Source organism: Ambystoma mexicanum, chromosome 3q (assembly GCF_040938575.1).
Source record: "Ambystoma mexicanum isolate Mex_15411 chromosome 3q, UKY_AmexF1_1, whole genome shotgun sequence".
NCBI classification, from domain to species: domain Eukaryota; kingdom Metazoa; phylum Chordata; class Amphibia; order Caudata; family Ambystomatidae; genus Ambystoma; species Ambystoma mexicanum.
The window spans coordinates 1,069,410,837-1,069,428,448 of record NC_090926.1 but is presented as its reverse complement, the minus strand read 5'-3'; the positions used below and the strand labels follow the sequence as shown (position 1 = coordinate 1,069,428,448).

The 17,612-nt window shown below is 48.1% G+C and overlaps 1 protein-coding gene across 1 annotated transcript in view; it reads right to left on the bottom strand.

The window, feature by feature from the left end:
• ASPSCR1 (ASPSCR1 tether for SLC2A4, UBX domain containing) overlaps window positions 1-17,180 on the bottom strand; it is a 1,532,603-nt gene extending 1,515,423 nt beyond the window's left edge. The window contains exon 1 of the mRNA XM_069655312.1: window positions 17,061-17,180. Coding sequence (XP_069511413.1) covers window positions 17,061-17,150 — 90 coding nt within the window. The 5' untranslated portion in view covers window positions 17,151-17,180. The remainder of the gene's footprint in view (window positions 1-17,060) is intronic.
• Window positions 17,181-17,612: the final 432 nt, after the last annotated feature.

Below are 17,612 nucleotides of genomic sequence, written 5' to 3'. Positions count from 1 at the left end.
CTCTGTCCTCCGGGCCCAGGTTCCTGCTCACACCGCCACTCTCCCACACTGCCTCTGGGCCATCCCTTGCACTGGGGTCTGTATCTGTACCCATACAGCACCCCCCCCTTTTCTTTTCTTGCTGCACTCATCAGACCTACCCTGTCTGCTGCCTTAAACTCAGCACTTGTCACTTGCTGGCTGCACTACCACTTTTGTTGCTTTTATTATTATTTATTCTGTTCTCCTATTGCACCGCACTTTCCACTTCTCCCCCCTTCCTTGCACCTTTCCCCTCCCCCATGCACGTTCTCAATGTGACTTGGCCTAGTAAGATCGTTGTTTTTGTTCTCCCCTGTTCCCCTCCCTTGCCTTGTCGCGCTCTGAAACACTTGTGTATGAGCGCGATATAAATACAATATCAATTCAATTCTAAATAACCTATCATATCATATCATAGGGGTTCTTCCACTAATGGGTTGGATGATTGTTTTAGGCGGGGGGGATGCATCCTTGGGAGTTTTTAGTCTTATTTTTCTAATTTAAAATGATCCCCCTTTTCTCTGTCCGGATGTTATGGTGCTATTATCCTGGGAGGAAGATATGAAAAATGGGTCCTCTGTGGTTTCACAGTATTGTACATTTTAGTGGGAGTTCTTTATCACTGTGTCAGACATCCTCCTCTTCTCAGGGTTTAGCGTGGTACTCTCATTGGCCCCAAGTCCCATTTCACAAGAGGAGACATTTTTGGGAAGATTGTTGTATTCCTGTGAGGATTTACCCCTGATCTGGTCATACTCGAACTCACCTTCTAAGGTGTAAAGAAAATGTTCTGGGGTTTCTTGCCCTTCGGATAGATTCCTACAGTAATATCCCTTGCTTTCCCTGTGAGTTTCATTGGAGGGAGACAAGGCTTCCCATTAACTCGCCCCTTTTGATCTTAATTGTGGTCAAGGAGAAATTTAAGAGAGCAAACTTGAGTTCATCCCCACAGGAGAGTAGGGGTAGTATCTTCAACTCTTTTTCCCTGCGTGATACAACATAGATGGCAAGGCTGGTAGGGACATTTATTTGTAAATCCAAAGATACTATTGATATGATAGTTTATTTATATAGCGCCTATACACAATGTGTTTCAAAGCGCTTCAAGGCAAAGGAGGGAACAAGGGAAAAAACAATGACATTCTTTACAGGCCATGAACAGTAAGGATGTGAAATTAACTATCGTACTCGGCCTGACGACATTTCAGATAGTGCAAGAGCTAAAACATAGATAAGGAAGGGTGGAGGAGAGTGGGAAGGAAATGGAAACAGACAGGCGACTACCGTACTAGGCCTGACGACATTTCTGGTAGAGCCGGAAATAAAAACAAGAGGTGAGGGAGAGGGGTGCAGAAAGGTAGGGGAGGAACAAAAAAGCGATCATATTAGGCCTGACGACATTTCAGATAGTGCTGGAGGGGGTTGGGAAGGAAAAAACCAGTAAGGGGAGGGAAGAGGAGAGAAACGGAGTTACTATCATACTAGGTCCAAGGACAATTCTGATAGAGTAAGTGCATAGAAGAAAGTAATGGGAGGAGATAGGAAAAGGGAGAAGGGAAAGGAGGAGAGAACAGAGAATTAGCAGTCAAAAGAGTGGAGAAGCAAGAGGGGAGAGTGAATACAATTGCAGAAGTCAGTAGTAACACATAATGTTGCAAGCCAGGGTACAAGATGAAGCTGGGAACAGCATGATTCAGGGCCAGCATGAGTACAAGATGCAAAAGAAGTTCAGCATGAGAGTTGAGAAAGGGTGACGCACCATGAATGAATGAAGTCCATAAAAGTCAAATCCAGCATTGTCCACTAGACGGTGATGGTGAAACCAGAATGCATCAGGACAGACTCCTGCAGAAGTAGGCTTTAGTGGGGTGAGGGGGAGCAGGGTAGAAGAATCAAGCAAAACAGGCAACACCTGTGTGCGAGAATGGGGGGGGCACAAGGGAACATCACGGGGAACCAGAGGGAGTGACACATGTTGGTGCATGCCTACCTGCTGTCTGAGCAGGGGGTCGGGCCCTGGGTCCTCCTGGTCTGAACAGGTCCAAACAGGAAATCCCCTTTTCATCATCTGCCCTTCGCTTAGGACGCCCGGGCGAGAGACGCCCTTGATCTAATAGTTAGGAGCAGGAAGGACGAGGCAGGACTGAGAAGGTGGGTGGTGCTTGCTAAGTGGTGATAAAAAGCGTAAAACAGGAAGGCACCAAGTGGGCAGGACTTGCTAAGTGGTGAAAAAGAGAGGCAGGCAGGAAGGTACCAGGTGGGCGGGGCTTAGGCCAGGTGACCTAGATCCACTTGCACCTGCTCCCCATCTGCAAAGAAAAAGAGGCTGGAGGGCTCCTTAAGTAGGAAAAAGGAGCGGCAAACAGGAAGGCACCAGGTGGGCGGGGCTTGCTAAGTGGGGAAAGAGAGCAGCAGGCAGGAAGGCATCAGGTGGGCGGAGGTTAGGCCAGGTGACCAAGATCCACATGCACCTGCTCCCCAACTGCAAAGGAAAAGAGGCTGGAGGGCTCCTTAAGTAGGAAAAAGGAGCGGCAAACAGGAAGGCACCAGGTGGGCGGGGCTTGCTAAGTGGTGAAAAAGAGTGGCAAACAGGAAGGCACCAGGTGGGCGGGACTTGCTAAGTGGTGAAAAAGAGCGGCAAACAGGAAGGCACCAGGTGGGCGGGCCTTAGGCCAGGTGTCTCTGCCCTGCACCAGATAATCCTGGTCTCTGCCCTGCACCAGATAATCCGGGGAGAAAAAGGGTGGTACTTGGTCTTTTTGGCGCTGCATCACTCTGTTCATCTTCCTTGTCCCAGTATTCTTGCAGTTGTGGGAATGGAAGTTCCTTCCTGATGTTTTACAGGGAAAGACTGGGTGAAATGAAATATTTTATTGATATTGCGCTCGTACACAAGTGTTTCAGAGTGCGACCAGGCAAAAAGGGAGGGGCACAAGGGAGAAAAAACAGCGATCTTACTAGGCTCAGTGACATTTCAGAAAGCGCAAGTGCATGGAAAAGGAAACTCTGGGAAAAGTGCATGGAAAGGGGGGGTGGAAAGTGCGAGACAGAGGAGACAAAACATAAATAAATATTAAATAGAATAAATAATAAATAAGGGCGATAAACCATGGTAGTGCAGCCAGCAAGTGGCAGGTGAAAGTTAGTCAGAAAGGTATATCTGATAAGTGCAGAAGAAAAGTGGGAGGGGGTCTGTATGGGTACAGATACAGAAACCTAATGCAGATGGTGGCCTGGAGGCAGTGCGGTAGGGTGGCAGGGTGATCAGGTACCTGAGCCCGAAAGAACAGAGGGTGGCCAGGTGCACAATGCCAAGCAAAGAAACAGATTAACAGGGGACAAAAAGGGCAAAGGCAGAGGCAAACAAGAAGGTCTTGAGACGTTTCCGGAACCGAAGATGTTCTTAAAGTTTCAAGGTGGCCAAGAGGCTGTACCAAAGGGAGGCACCAGCCGAAGACAGATCTACCCCCAGCTCGTTTTATTGCAAAACGATTAACCCTGAGGGAGTTAGAAGTCGAGGAGTGAGGAGCTTGAGAGGGGAAGTGTTTGCGGGGGGATAGCTGAAGGTATTTTGGACTCAGGCCCCAGAAAGCCTTGTGGACAATGCAGAGGGTTTTAAATGTAATCCTTGCATCCACTGTAAGCCAATGGAGAGATTTCAGAGCTGGAGAGATACGATCCCAGGGCTTGAGGCCAAGGACAAGTCTTGCAGTCCTGTTCTGGATTAATTGCAGAGGGTGGAGAGTAGAGGCAGGTAGATTTAGAAGGAGGCTGTTACAATAATACAACCTAGAGAGAACCAGAGCTTGGGAGACAGTGAGCTTCTGGGAGAAGGAGAGGAAGGGCAGAGTACCTCTGAGGAGGTGCAGTAGGAAGTTTGACTTTTTAGAGACATCAGAGATGTGGGAGGAGAAGGAAAGTGTGGAATCAAAGATGACCCCGAGGTTCTTAGCCTCGCAGGTGGGGGGGGTGGGAGCAGGGCCAAGGGAGGCCAGCCAGAGAGTGAGGGGAAAGGATGGAGATTGTGTACCAATAAGGAGGTGAGCATTTAAGTGCAACTTAGTTCTGAATAACTTGTAAGAAGAGTCGGAGTTGTGAAGGGTAAATCCAATCTTGTTAGAAGGTCTTCAGTTTCTTTCCTAGGGGAACGAGGAGAGGCGTCACAACATGCCATTAAGGTATTGGGTATGGATGGGGTGTCCTCAATAGAGGGTGGGTGATACTGTGTCTCGCCTGATGATGTTGCGTTACTCCCTTGAGGTTTCCCCCCCCCCCCCCATGTGATCCTCCCTCATATAGCTGCCTTTAGGGTCAGGATCAGGTAGCGGCTGCCATCTCCTGGCCACATGGGGGAGAGGTCACTGCTGGGAAAGGAGTGATGACACCACTGAATTCATCACACTGGTTAGCCTGACACGAAGGGCTACTAGGAGCTACTTTAGACTTCCAGACTAATTGATGCAATATAAACATATCTGTGTGATATTAAAACTGTGTATTTGGGAATGCATACCAAAAGGAGCTTTAGAACACATCTAGAAGATGATTAAAGTATGATGGATCATATAATGTCAAAATAATTAGCATCTCATGTGGATGTTAAATTTACAGCGCCCTCTGTTCTAGCTCCTTGTGCCAGAGTGGTTTTCCCTCCTCACCAAGAACAGCTGGGTAGCCAGGAGCTGCATTTATCTCCTGCTCATCAAATCTTCATTTCAATCCCTGGACAACCATTTTTTTTTAAACATTTTTTTATTCTTTTTTTTTTAAAAACCAACACACAAAACATTACAAAACCAAAACTTGGGACATACATTTACAGTTCAGCGTCATGATGTTACATCTGTGTCTTTAGGTCCCACTCCCTCCCACCCCCCCAACTTGAGCAAATTCGTTCTCGTCATTAGCCTGTGATCCATCTGGTGGGTTCGCCCCCTCGTCATCTGTCTCAGGCTCACCCTGGTCGGACTGAGGCGGGCCTTTCATAGTGGCCACCAACTGTCTCCATTCAATTAGGGGTCCTATCTCCTCCTCCCCTCCCCTGCACACCCTGTCAAACCAAACAGTCATTTCTGCTTCTGCCCATTTCAGGAGGTCAGCCCAGCACAGCTCTATCCTCGGTCTCTGGGCTGCTTTCCAGCCCATTGCGATCCTTCGTTTGGCCAGGATATATGCTAGGTCTTTCATTTTATTTATGTGTCTTAGGTTGCGTGGTCTAGGGAAACCCCCCAGCATGCATGCCCAGGCCGACTCCACCTCCATGTCAATACTGTGTCCCGCTAAACGTATCTTCACTTCTAACCAAAACCTCCCCACCTCCGGGCAGGACCAGAACATGTGTAGCAGCCGGCCTCCACTTCCCCGCACCTAGGGCATTTCTGAGCCGCCTGACCTCCAAACTTGGCAATCTTACTGGGGGTGAGGTATGCTCTATGCGTTACATACAATTGAATTTGTTGGAGCCTAGCATTCCGGGACACTTTCTTGTGGTATCTCTGGGTCCTTTCCCAGAGCCCGTCCGACATGGGCTCCCCCATCTCTTCTTCCCACGGTTGCCTCAGTAGGAGCAATTCTTTCCCCACCTTGGTTCCCAGCAGCTCGTATATATGAGAAATCTCATGCCCACCCACCGAGACATCGTATATCATCTCCATAGTAGCATCCGGCTGTGGGCACCGTGTTCGCACCCTTCTCAACATTTTAACATGAGTTATGTACTGCCCCTCATGCAGCCCAGTATCCTCCATCAGTTGTGAGAACTCCAATGTCTCCCCCTCTGGCCATTGTCTCCCAGGGTGGCCAGGCCGACTGGTTCCCAGTACCTGCGGACTCCTTGTATCAACTGGGGGTCTTCTACGCATAGTGCTGCCAGCGGTGCCTGCGTGGAGTAACGGAAACGCGTGTCCCGATAACTGCCACGCTCTATGCCATAGCTCCCAGTACTAGAAGCCCAGCCATAGCCCGGACCCTCGATTTGGACAGCCATACCACCTCTCTGAGGAAGAAGGGAGCCGGGTCCCTGCCCAGCACTCTAGATTTGGCCGTCTCGTCATCTGACAGCCACCTAGCTACATACTGCAGCTGCCCAGCCAGAGAGTATAGTTCGAAGTTCAGCAAGTTTATCCCCCCCCCCCCCCCCCCCCGTCGCACGAGTTTTGCAATTTCCAGAAATCCCTGGACAACCATACCCTCTCACAACCTAAGCAGCCAGCATGTTAAAATATTACTTTTACCTCATCACCTCAATCATACCTCGCAAGCTATTCATGACCCTTCAGTCAATGCTTGCCCTCTACCCCACATCCCTACTATGCTCTTTTTCCTCATCACTTTCAGTGGACAACTTTGCAAGCTACTACTCCTCCAAAATCTTTAAGATACGGCACACCCTGTAGGCCCACCGCTCTCCTTCCATTCCACCACCTCCCTCAGTTTACCTACACTCATTATCTGACTTTGTTAACACCAAACAGGCTGAGATTGCACATATCCTGTGCCAACCACTTCACACCAAATGCAATTCGCTGGCCCCTACCCCTAATTGTACTTTCTTCTCACTTCAATTTCCACTGGTAATCCCCCAGCCAGTTTCAGGGTTGGCACAGTCATAGCCATTTTGAAAAGACTCACAGCTGACCCAAACAACCTAGATAACCCTCTACCAGTCAGTCAGTGTCAGTGTCTCTCTCTCTCTCTCTCTCTCACTCTCACTCTCTCTCTCACTCTCTCTCTCACTCTCTCTCTCTCACTCTCTCTCTCTCACTCTCTCTCTCTCACTCTCTCTCTCTCACTCTCTCTCTCTCTCTCTCTCTCACTCTCTCTCTCTCACTCTCAGCATTATCCCAAAGTTCACAAGCGTGACCAAGGAATTGAGGGGCAGGGTGTGCAAAACTGCCTTTACTCAGAAAACAAGAGGTCCTCGATCAAATGGGCCTGGAGAAGCCAGAAGCCCATCGACAGTCTTACCCCTCCCCCCACCAGAAGTCTCTGTGGTTGGTGATGCTCCCAATGAGCAGCACCATAACTGCTTTCTGTCGAGGATGGATGATAGGGTAGGTACCCTCAAATTTCCATCTACTGTCTATGACTCCCTTGACAGACTATGAGGGCTTTGGCTCCAGGACCATCATATCCAGTACTAGACTGGTGGCAGCTGATTTCGGAGTCTACGATCCGGTGGGAGCAAGCAGCGTCCTTGAAGATTTCTTCACTTGCCCTGTGACCCAACTGACGCTATGAACTTCGCTCTGGCCGGAGCTACACAAAACTCAACATTTTTTTTTCTTCTTTTTTTTAAAATCAAGCCGCCATCACAGCACTTCGCTTCAAATATTAAAAATACAGCCATGATGGCTCTGACAGAGGACAGTGACAGGGGCAAGGGTCACAATTATTGTGACAGTGGCACAATAATGGGTCCAGAGGTGCTTGGCCATAACAAAAAGGTTCTTCTTCAGACTGAGCCATCTGACAGATCTATGATCAAAGCTTTGGAACAGTCTATAGATCATCTTTATGATGAGGGGTTTAAGACTTAAGCTCGTGTCATCGCCATTAAGCAAGAGCCAACTGCAGGGTTAAGTATTAGCATTTTCATTTCCTGCACATCTTTCACCCAACTCTCAACGACCTCAACTACACAACCAAGCATGATGGGAGTAAAGCACTTCTAGCAAAACTTAACTGGTGTTGTTCCAAATACCGAAATTCAAGCACAAATCTGGGATGAAGCAACTAAATGCACACGGGTTATAAAGTTGGTGACACAAGAGGAAGCAACCGCCAGACCAGCTCCCTCCGAAGTGCCCTAAAAGAGGAGAGAGGCAACAGTCTGCGGCACCCCCACAGGGAATGCGAGGTGGAGAATTACTTTGCAGAAGTGGTGTCAGCGTGTCTTGCGCATATGTTATGTTGACTTATACTGCGCACCGCTACCACGCAGGGGCAGTCTCCAGGCGCTCACGTGGCTCTGCATGAAAGAGGACGGGGTTGGTTAGTGAGGGTACAGGGATAGGATAGGTCCAGAACCAGGAGAAACTGGCATGTGTGTGTTGGGTTGCACATGGGTTGTTTGCATGCACTGGCATGTTGCATCTATAAGGGTGATGCCCAATGCCTGGGTTGTTTGTTGTATGTGAATGTATGTTATATTGGGTGTACTCTTTGTGTGTTTTATGCATAAATTGGCTGGTATTTAAGGTTGTGGTTGAGTGCACCGGCTTGTGTATCCACCAGGGTTAGGCCCAGTGCCTAGGATTGTTGTATGGGAGTGTTAGTTAGGTTTTGTGCGTTCTTGTGTGTAGTTTGGCTAGCCCATGGGCATGTATATTACAAGAGATATATGTGTAGGAGGAGAGAAGTAGTGGGGGAGGCAAGTACATTGAGTACTCAAGTTTTTCGCGGTTACTAATCTTTACGATTCTATCTAAACGTGGCGCATGGGTAATCTTCACAATTCTCTCTAAATGTGTAGCAAGGATAATCTTCTCAAATCTAATGTGATACATGGCTAATCTTCACAATATGCCTATTGTAATACACTTCCTGCCCCCAAAATACAATTGGGTGCAACACATTTTGTTTCCCGCAAAATACATCTAAATCCTACATGACGTCTGCCGCCTAGTATACATGTAGGTGCAAAACCTTTCCTTCCACAATTCAGTACAATGGCTAACTATGAAGCGTATCACAATGGTGGAATATGCAGTGTAGCACACTCAACTCAGAGGCTAACTATTTTAGCAACGTTTAAATAGTAGTAGTAGTGTAAGAGTGGCTGGTTTCTGGAGCACAGTAATGGTTGTGCTTCCCGCCCGTATCACCTTACGATGGCTAGTTACAGGGTATGGCAACATCCAACACAAATTTGCTATGGTGTGGAACACAATGGCCAACTATGGGACACAGTGCAGTTATATCTCAGAGCGCAGCAGAGGAATATAACAAGGCTATACCAACAGTTTGGGTGTGAAGTATGGTTACTGTACGTAATTAAGGCTCCATCTAGAGTATCTTACACACTTAGACTGAGTGCCAAAATGGCTACCTTACACAATTAGGCTACATGATAATAGGTAATAAGAGTGGTGTGGATTTACTGGAGTAGAGTAATGTCTGTACTCCCCCACCCATATTACACTTCTCTTATCCGCCGCTGTAAGTTGTCTGCATCAGGTGTCCCAGGTGAACACGGGCAAACCCAGAGTGGAGCAGCTTAAAGGGTACCTGCCCTTTGCCTTGTGGCCCTTAGCCGGCGGCTGCCCGGGCAAGGCTGTCCGGAAAGGTCCTCTGAAATGCCACTGTGCCAGTAACTGGGGGTGCAGGGGCATGGACCAATGAGAACGAGAAGGCTGGACAGGGGAGAAGTGGGGAGGATGTGTCAGAGGATGGATGAAGGTGAATGGGAGAGGGTTGCAGGGAGAGATGGCCAGTCAGTCTAATGGACATTATACGGACTGAAATCACGAACGTACTTGCTTCCAGGAAGGGCCTTTTAGGCTTGAAACTGGAAGGATTTGCTTCTTTAGAAAGAACACTGAGCATAAGTGAGAAATTGTTGTTTGCCCAAGCCACGGGCTCTACCTCATTTTGTCCCCCTACTGACCATTCTCACTTAGCAGCTAGGTCTGTTTGGCACAAGAAAATTGTAAGAACTCACTTGACAGAAAAGTGGAATTGTTCGATGTATATGTTGGCACTGATCATGCTTTGGCAGTCTCTGAAAACACTTCCTGTGGCTCGTATCCTTTAGTTGGTGCATGCCGAGGAGAGGGTGGTGTGATGATTCCTGAGGTGTCATCACAGATCCCCGGACTCAGATCTCCTCCCATGTGGCCAGGGGATTGCAGCCGCTACCTGATCCTGACCCTGGGTGTGGTACTATGAGGGAGGATCACATGGGAGGAGATGGCTGTCAGGGAGATGTGGTGACCCCACCAGGAGGGACGCTGCATTCTTCCCTTCCATGTGAAAGACCCTATAATGCCTAAATTCTTGATGGCATATAGTCATTATACAAATCCCTCCATTTGTGAAACCGTAAAACCTCTACTTGCCAAACATTCTAGGCAGGATAACATTCACACCTCATATGTACACAAGACCTCCGGTGTCTGATGTTTTTGTGCTAAACAAAAATCCCCAACAAAATCACCCTAGAAGTCCTATGAAACCTATGGACTCAACTCCCATAAAGCCTCAGAGACAAGGAAGAAGGAGTTCAAATTGATCAGCAGACAGACTAAGCGAAACATGCAGACTATTGGTTCTAATGAAATCCAATCAGGCAGGACATTTTAAAATGGTGTCTGTGTCTGTAACAAGGGGAGAGAGAGAAGCTGAACGGAAGGCATTGGGAGAAGGCAGAAGCACGGGAGCAGACCGTGACGATGAGAACAGGTGTTCTCAAACTGCGGCTTACAGGCATTGCTTACCTGTGTGGTGTGGGGCCATAGGAGATACTGCAGGTGCAGGGACAAGACTGCTGGGCCATCGGCAGAGCTGCCGGCAGTACAATCAAGTCCAAAAGCAGCAGGTTTACCAGCGGAAGCACGCGGAGACAGCAGAGGCGCTGAGAGAGGATCTGCAAAGTGGAGAACGCCGTCCCAAGTTGAACGCTTCACAGCAACACTGCACCTGTGAGTCTGCCCAGAGATGTTGGGAACCCCAGGGCATACCAACAGGCACAGGAACCATTAACAACTTTATTTGAATACCGACAAAGTAGAAAACAAGACAGAACCTGCACAAATCCTCTTGTATGAGATCTCAAAATGAAGAAGGTTGGATCAAGTATTGCCCCAAGCCAATGAATGTTATTGAACAAATTAAAAGACAAAACTTGAACAAGTCTCCATATATGGTATCTATATAGGGAAAGTTGGAGCAAGTGTTACCAAAAGCAAATTAATACAATTGAAGAAGTTAAAACAGTAAACTTGAACAAGTCTCCATATACGAGATGTCAATGTGGGGAAACCTGGAGCAAGTGAACCTTAAGCCAAGAAAGTAATACAGCTGTACTATACTGAAAGACATTGAGAACATTAGAAAGGAAACCCTAGTGAAAGAAGTACATGAAGCAGAAAGCATGTGGGGAGAAGATACCTGGCAGGACAGTATACCAGGGGATCTGAAGACCCCAGAAAAGGATTCCTGGCAGGGGAGTATACCAGCAAATCCATGTAAATTATACAGAGAATATTGACACTGTGGACAGGTACCTAGCAGGAGTGTATACGAGGGGATCTGAGAAATCTACTTAAGGCTTCCTGGCACGGGAGTATACCAGGACGATTTCCATAAGAAGTTACTGTTTTGAAAGAGAGATTGACACTCATCATCCTTAAAAATCTACCATTACCATCCTTAGGAAGTAGCTGCTTGAAAGAGACATGTTTGCCATCCCACGAGAAGTGATAATATGAAAGAGACATTTTTGCCATCTTTAAGAAATCATTATTCACAAGAGACGCTTTTGCAATCCTAATTGAGACATCCAGTGGAATGGCACTCTTCCTCTGGATCCAAAGATTTTTTTGATTTATCCATATAGTTTTGAATACTTTTTGCCAAACTTACATCAGACACACTTTCCTTACACTTTTAGTTGTTCATCTTTTGTGTGAGAGTCAGATTAATGTTTTGGACACAAGGACAGTGTATATTATTTTGACGAGACACAGACTGTTCTTTAGTTTTAGTTTCTAAGGTAGGGAATAGGGACACAGAGGCCTTTATTCAACCCTTTTGTTTCACTAAAGATGTCGGATGTTGAAAACACTACCACTTTGTGTCTCTAATGAAACTTATCATCCAACAATTAGAGGGACAAAAAATACAATTAGAGGGACAAACAAATGTCATACTTGAAATGCATTCTCACAACACTATTCTACGCATTAAGCAAAAGATCCCCAACAAAATGTGCTTTTCCTGTGCATCACCCAAAACTTTTTTTCCATGGATGGCCCCTATTAGATACCTTCAAGATGTCGGACTATGATCTAAAACAGCACAGTCAATTATGTTTGGTGGTGAAAGCAGAAATGGACCTAACTTTAAGTCCCTCTATAAGCATCACTCCTGTCTCAGGAGGTCCGCCCGAGCAGCGGTAAAACAGGAAGAATGATCAGATCCTATTTCTTTATTAGAAATAAGTGAACCAAAAGAAGTAGATTCTAGTCATGAGGTCGAAGAAGCAGTATTTTCCTTCCCCGATGAACCAGCTAGAGACCTTGATATAGTTCAATTTGAACAAAACACTTTTTATTGAAGGATAAGGTCCCGGAGAAAATAGCAAAACGCCAACCCAAGAACGTCTTTTAGCCTAATTATGGTATAAGTCATTAATAACACGCCTGCACACGAGTGTTTCTAGGTGCAACAAGACAAGGTAAGGAAGACAGAGGGAGGACAAAACAAACAATCTTACTATGCCTTGTGTCATTCAGATCGTGCAAGTGCAGGGGGGAGAGGGAGAGGAGAAGTGCTGGGGGGCAAGCAGGGACGTGCAATCAGGGAAGCATTGCTTTAAGTGTAGCTGAGGCAGCCGGCTCAGGGCAAGTGCAAGGAGGCAGGGGCTTGTAAGTTTACAGATACAGCCCTAAGTACGCGGTAGGCCTGAAGGCATTGCGGGGGCTACTGGTTGTGGAGGAGCCTGGTGCCCATGGAGGTTCTGAGGGTAGCCAGGCAACCAGTCAGTGCAGCAGACAGGTAGGTCAGTGGGGGGGGGGGGAGAGAGAAGAGGGAGGTCTTGAGCTACTTCCGGAACCTCAAGTTGGAGAGGGGCAGGGAGGCCATTCCAGAGGGAGGCACCTGCAGAGATCTACCCCCCACTCTCTGACTGGAGAAGCGTCTGACCCTCAGAGAGTTGGAGGTGGCTGAGCGAAGGGCTTGAGAAGGAAGGTGTTTAGGAAGAGAGTGTTGGATGTTGTGTGGCCCCCGGCCCCAGAAAGCCTTATGGACAATGCAGGTGGGCTTGAACCTGATCCTTGCAGCCAGCAGGAGCCAGTGGAGAGATTTCAGGACTGGAGAGATACGATCCTTGGGCTTGAGGCCAAGGACAAGTCTTGCAGTCCTGTTCTGGATTAGTTGCAGAGGGCGGAGAGAGTAGAGGAAGGCAGATTGAGAAAGAGGCTGTTGCAGTAGTCCTAGAGATAACCAGGGCTCTGGAGACAGTGAGATTCTGGGGGAAAGTAAAAAAGGAAGAATTCCTCTGAGGAGGTGCAGCTGGTAGTGGGCCTTGCGAGGTCCATGATGTGTGGATAGAAAGAGACTGGAGTCGAAGATGACACCAAGGTTTTTTGCCTCACAGAAAGGCACATGGAGAGGGCCCAAGGAGGTCAGCCAGAGTGAAAGAGGGAAAGTGGGAGGAGGGGCCCCGATGAGAAGGATCTCAGTCTTACTGCCATTAAGGCAGAGATCGTTGGAGGCGCACCACTCCTGAATCGCAGATAGTCAGGAATGAGCGAGAGAGGAGGAGGCTGAGGGAAGCCTGAAGGAGCGCGGAGTGTCATCAGCATGACACTGAAAGTTAGAGAAGGTAGAGATGAGGTGGCCAAAGGGGCCAAGTAGACGTTGAAAAGCTAGGGTGAGAGATTAGAGCCCTGGCAAACACCACATGTGGAGAGATGGGGGGTGGAGAGAAAGGACCCAAGTTGGACCTAGGACTGTCGGTCCAGGATTAAGGAGGTCAATAAAGCCATGACTTGACTTCATGCGTGATGCCCATGTTCTCATGGAGACGATTGATCAGGTTGGCATGATAGACCATGTGGAAAGCATAGGAAAGATCAAGGAGGATGAGGACAGTAAGAAGGTTGGAGGCGAGATTAGCGAGTAGATCTTCATGGGTGTTCAGGAGAGCTGTTTCCGTGCCCCTGGCTGCTCTGAAGCTAGACTGATGGTCATGGAGACAACCGGCAGATTGAATGTGGAGAGTAAGCTGGGAGATGGCCAGCTTTTCCAGGAGTTTGCCTAAGAAAGCAACGATAGTGATAGGGCGGTAGTTGGCCGGGAAGGAAGGATCGGCGGAAGACTTCTTCAGGAGGGGGTGCACGAGGGAATGCTTAAGGGGGAGGGGAAGTTCCAGTGGCAAAAGAGTGATTGCAGAAATCAACCAAGACTGGAGCGAGGGTATGCATGTCGTCCTTGATGGTTATGGAGGAGTAGGGGAGCACCTGCTGGACGACACTTTCATAGATCAGACTTGTCTAGAAACATTGTCAGGAGTGATCACAGAGAAGGAGAAGAAGGAGGAGAGGGTGAGGCAGCCAGAGGGGGGCCAAGAGAAGTAGAGAGAGAGGAAGTGGAGAGAGTGGACAGGATGTGCTGCATTTTAGTGGTGAAGTGAGAAGCCAGATCCGTGCAGAGGGCCAGGGAGGGACAGGAGAGGTGGAGACTGCAGTAGGATTGGCCAGTTCCTTGCAGATTTTGTAGAGTTCGGCCGTGTTGTTAGAGGCTGCAGAGATGCAGACTTGGATGTGGGCTCTCTTCTTGGACAGGACAGCGAGTCTGTATTGCCTTTGGAGCAGGCGGCAGGCCAGTTTGTCACGGGGTAAGCCCAATGCCCTCCACTTCCTCTCAGCCACCCTACACTTGCGTTTTAGGGTAGCAAGGTTGGAGTCATAATAAAGAGTTGCACTTGGAGGTAGGCTTCAGGAGGATTCTCGTGACAGGGGCAAGGACATCCAGAGTGTTAGAGATAGAGAGAAGCAGGTTAAAGAGGGCTGTATCAGAGTGCGAGTCCGCCACAGGCATAGAAGGATGAGAGAAAGTAGCATCAAAGGCCTCCACTGACACACGCTTCATAGGCCGGATAACCGAGAAGGTAGGTGGCAGTGCTGGGATCAGTTTCACGTGGGGGACAGAGAGCTTCAGGTGGAAGGAGAGCAGAAAAAGGACAGTCCAAGAGAGGAGTGGTTAGAGATGTTAGAGAGGCCTGTAGATGGTGGCCACAGTCAGAGAGTGGCCAGGAGAGTTAGAAACCCTGCAGACCAGGCATTCAAAAGGAGGCATAGGCCTGCATAGGATTCAAAGGAATGACAGAAGACCCATTCCAGAAAGATCAGAGCTACGCCACCTCCGGGACGGTTGGTTATGGTTTCGGAGAGGATCATGTAGCCATGAGGGAGCGCTTGTCAAAACTTGTGAACAGAGCTGGCCATGAACCATGTCTTTGTGAGAGAGAGGACATCCAGGTCAAATTCTTCGACTAGGTGGCAGATGTCAGAGGAGTGTTTGACAGCAGAGCGAGAGTTCAGAGCAGCAATGTGGAGCAGGTTGCCACATTTGAAAGACTTCCAAGAGGGTGTACAGGCTTGAGAAACGCCCAGCGGAAGTGTAGGAGGGGCCCGAGAGGGAGCAGAGGTGGTAGAAGGTGGTGGCATGGTAGCCAGAGAGTAGGAAGCAGGTGCCAGAGAGGCGGCAGAAGGGTATGGGTGGGGTCTCCTGGGCATCCTAGGGGCTTGGAGGTAACAGAGGCTTGGCCTGGCTGGAACAGACAGGGAACAAAACAACTTGCCTGAAAGCATCGTACAACAGGCTTAATGAGGCTGCAAGTGACAGAAACTGCATGCATGCCTGAAAACGAGTTGCAACCTGGTAGAAGCAAATATTGGCTTTTCAAGGCAGCGGGTGCTCAGGGGCTGCTGTCTGGGTGGGCTGCTTCCTGCGCCCCTCCCCAAACACCCCAAGCAGCCGCCTGCCCATGGAAACAGCCCTGCTTATGTGGTCTTGTGGGTACACGTCTGCACTGGAAACATGACAACTGGGATGAAATCCTAGTAGCCGAACACTTGAGCAAGCAAACTTTTTTTAATGCTGGCCTCTAAAACACCTAGCAGGGGTTGCATCCGCCCCCGGAAAAAAGTGGGCGGTGCTGTCCACACACATGTATCCTCGACTTGTGCCCTGGATATCAGCACAGGGGTAGAACCAGGGAATATAATCCCACCAGTCTCCAGGTTTTCAACCTCTCGTCACAGCCTGGGCATATAAGCATGACTCAATGGTCACCTCATCCTTACCATTCTCACCCCCATGTTTGGCTTTCAATAATACTTTTTTTTTTATAAAGAGAACTTGAAAAATACACAAACCATAGTAAAGTAATCACACAAATATATAAATAGTGCTGGGCAAAAAGTTAGACTGGAAGACTACAAATACCAGAATGCAATTCGGCAGAAGGCAAAGAAAAAATGGTGTGTATTTTGAAACTGTACTTTCAAGACTTAAAACACTCATTACAAAATGTAACGTGGCGAGATACCCGTCTGTGTTTCAATGTTTGCCAAAGTCGTTTTTTGGTGTGCTAAATATGAACATGAGAAAATACGGGAGATAATTTAAAAATGTGTGATGTGTTTAATTGTCCTTGAGGAAGGCACACATTTTAGTCAGCTAACTGGTGCTTTGCAATACAAATGTCCCTTTGCAGTTCCTAAAAGAAAACGTTAAGAACGTCATGTCAAAAACAATATTCTCTTTAAAAGGCCGTCACTTGTAAACCACTCCCAATTTAAATGCTGTGTTTGCAGCTTTATGAAAGAAAGAGATAAACAGTGTTAGCTCTCTGCGAATAGTTGGGCGCTGGGATAGGACATGTGTGTGGAAAGCATCGCAACAGGAGGTTGAAAGGTGACATGTTGCCTCACCAGGCCAAACAGAATGGAATCCGAATTACTTATATGGAGGTAGGACATGTAAGCATGCAGCTGGTGGCTGCCCTGGAGGTAGATACAGCAAAGTCTCTAGGGGGGGGGGGATGCAAAAAGCAGATGTGTACTCAACACCCCCGCCGCTTCAAGCAGTGCAGGTAATGTAAAGCCCGATCAAAGATGGCGGCGTTCCACCGATTCTTCGCGCTTGTCCTTCTTCTGTATTTCCCGCATACCCAATAAGCAGAGAGCAATCTCCCGTCATACGATGACACTGCCGAACGAGGCTTGCAATCGTTGTTCCAAAATAGATTGAGAGTAAATAATACCTGACGTTCACATCGTTCAAACCCACACACTTTTAAACTAATGTACCTGCAGCAGGGCGGTGCCAGCGGACACCTTTACCGTCACCCGCCGTCCGTTCGGGGCTAAAATCGACACCGCAGACCCGGGCGCAGCCATTTTACTGACGTCACAAGTGCAACGTCGAGCTTTATCCACACGGGGCGTTTGAGGAGAAAGGGTGGCGACCAAAAGCTAGGGTATGTAGGGAAAGAATGGCTAAAGGAGAGAGAATTGAATAGTCACCTGCACAGACTTTTATTTTCTGAAGCAACTTGTAACAAAAAGTTGGAAAAGACTAACATATTAAGATAAAACTGCGGGGTGACTGCCTACATTAAAATATACCAACCTTGAACTAATCTATGGCACTTTTGGATCCGGGGTCACCAGTGTGGACTTGCCTGTATGATGAGGGGGGTCTAACGCTAAAGTAAAGGGAGGTAAACTACCAGTTTGAAGGCAAAGCGCCCCATGGGCACTACTTACACAGGACCACAGGTGGGCGGGTCATAGAGGTCTAGTTTAGGGTGGGCGTTGTCAATTGTGATCAGAATTGCTCAATGGGGAACTTTATGGACA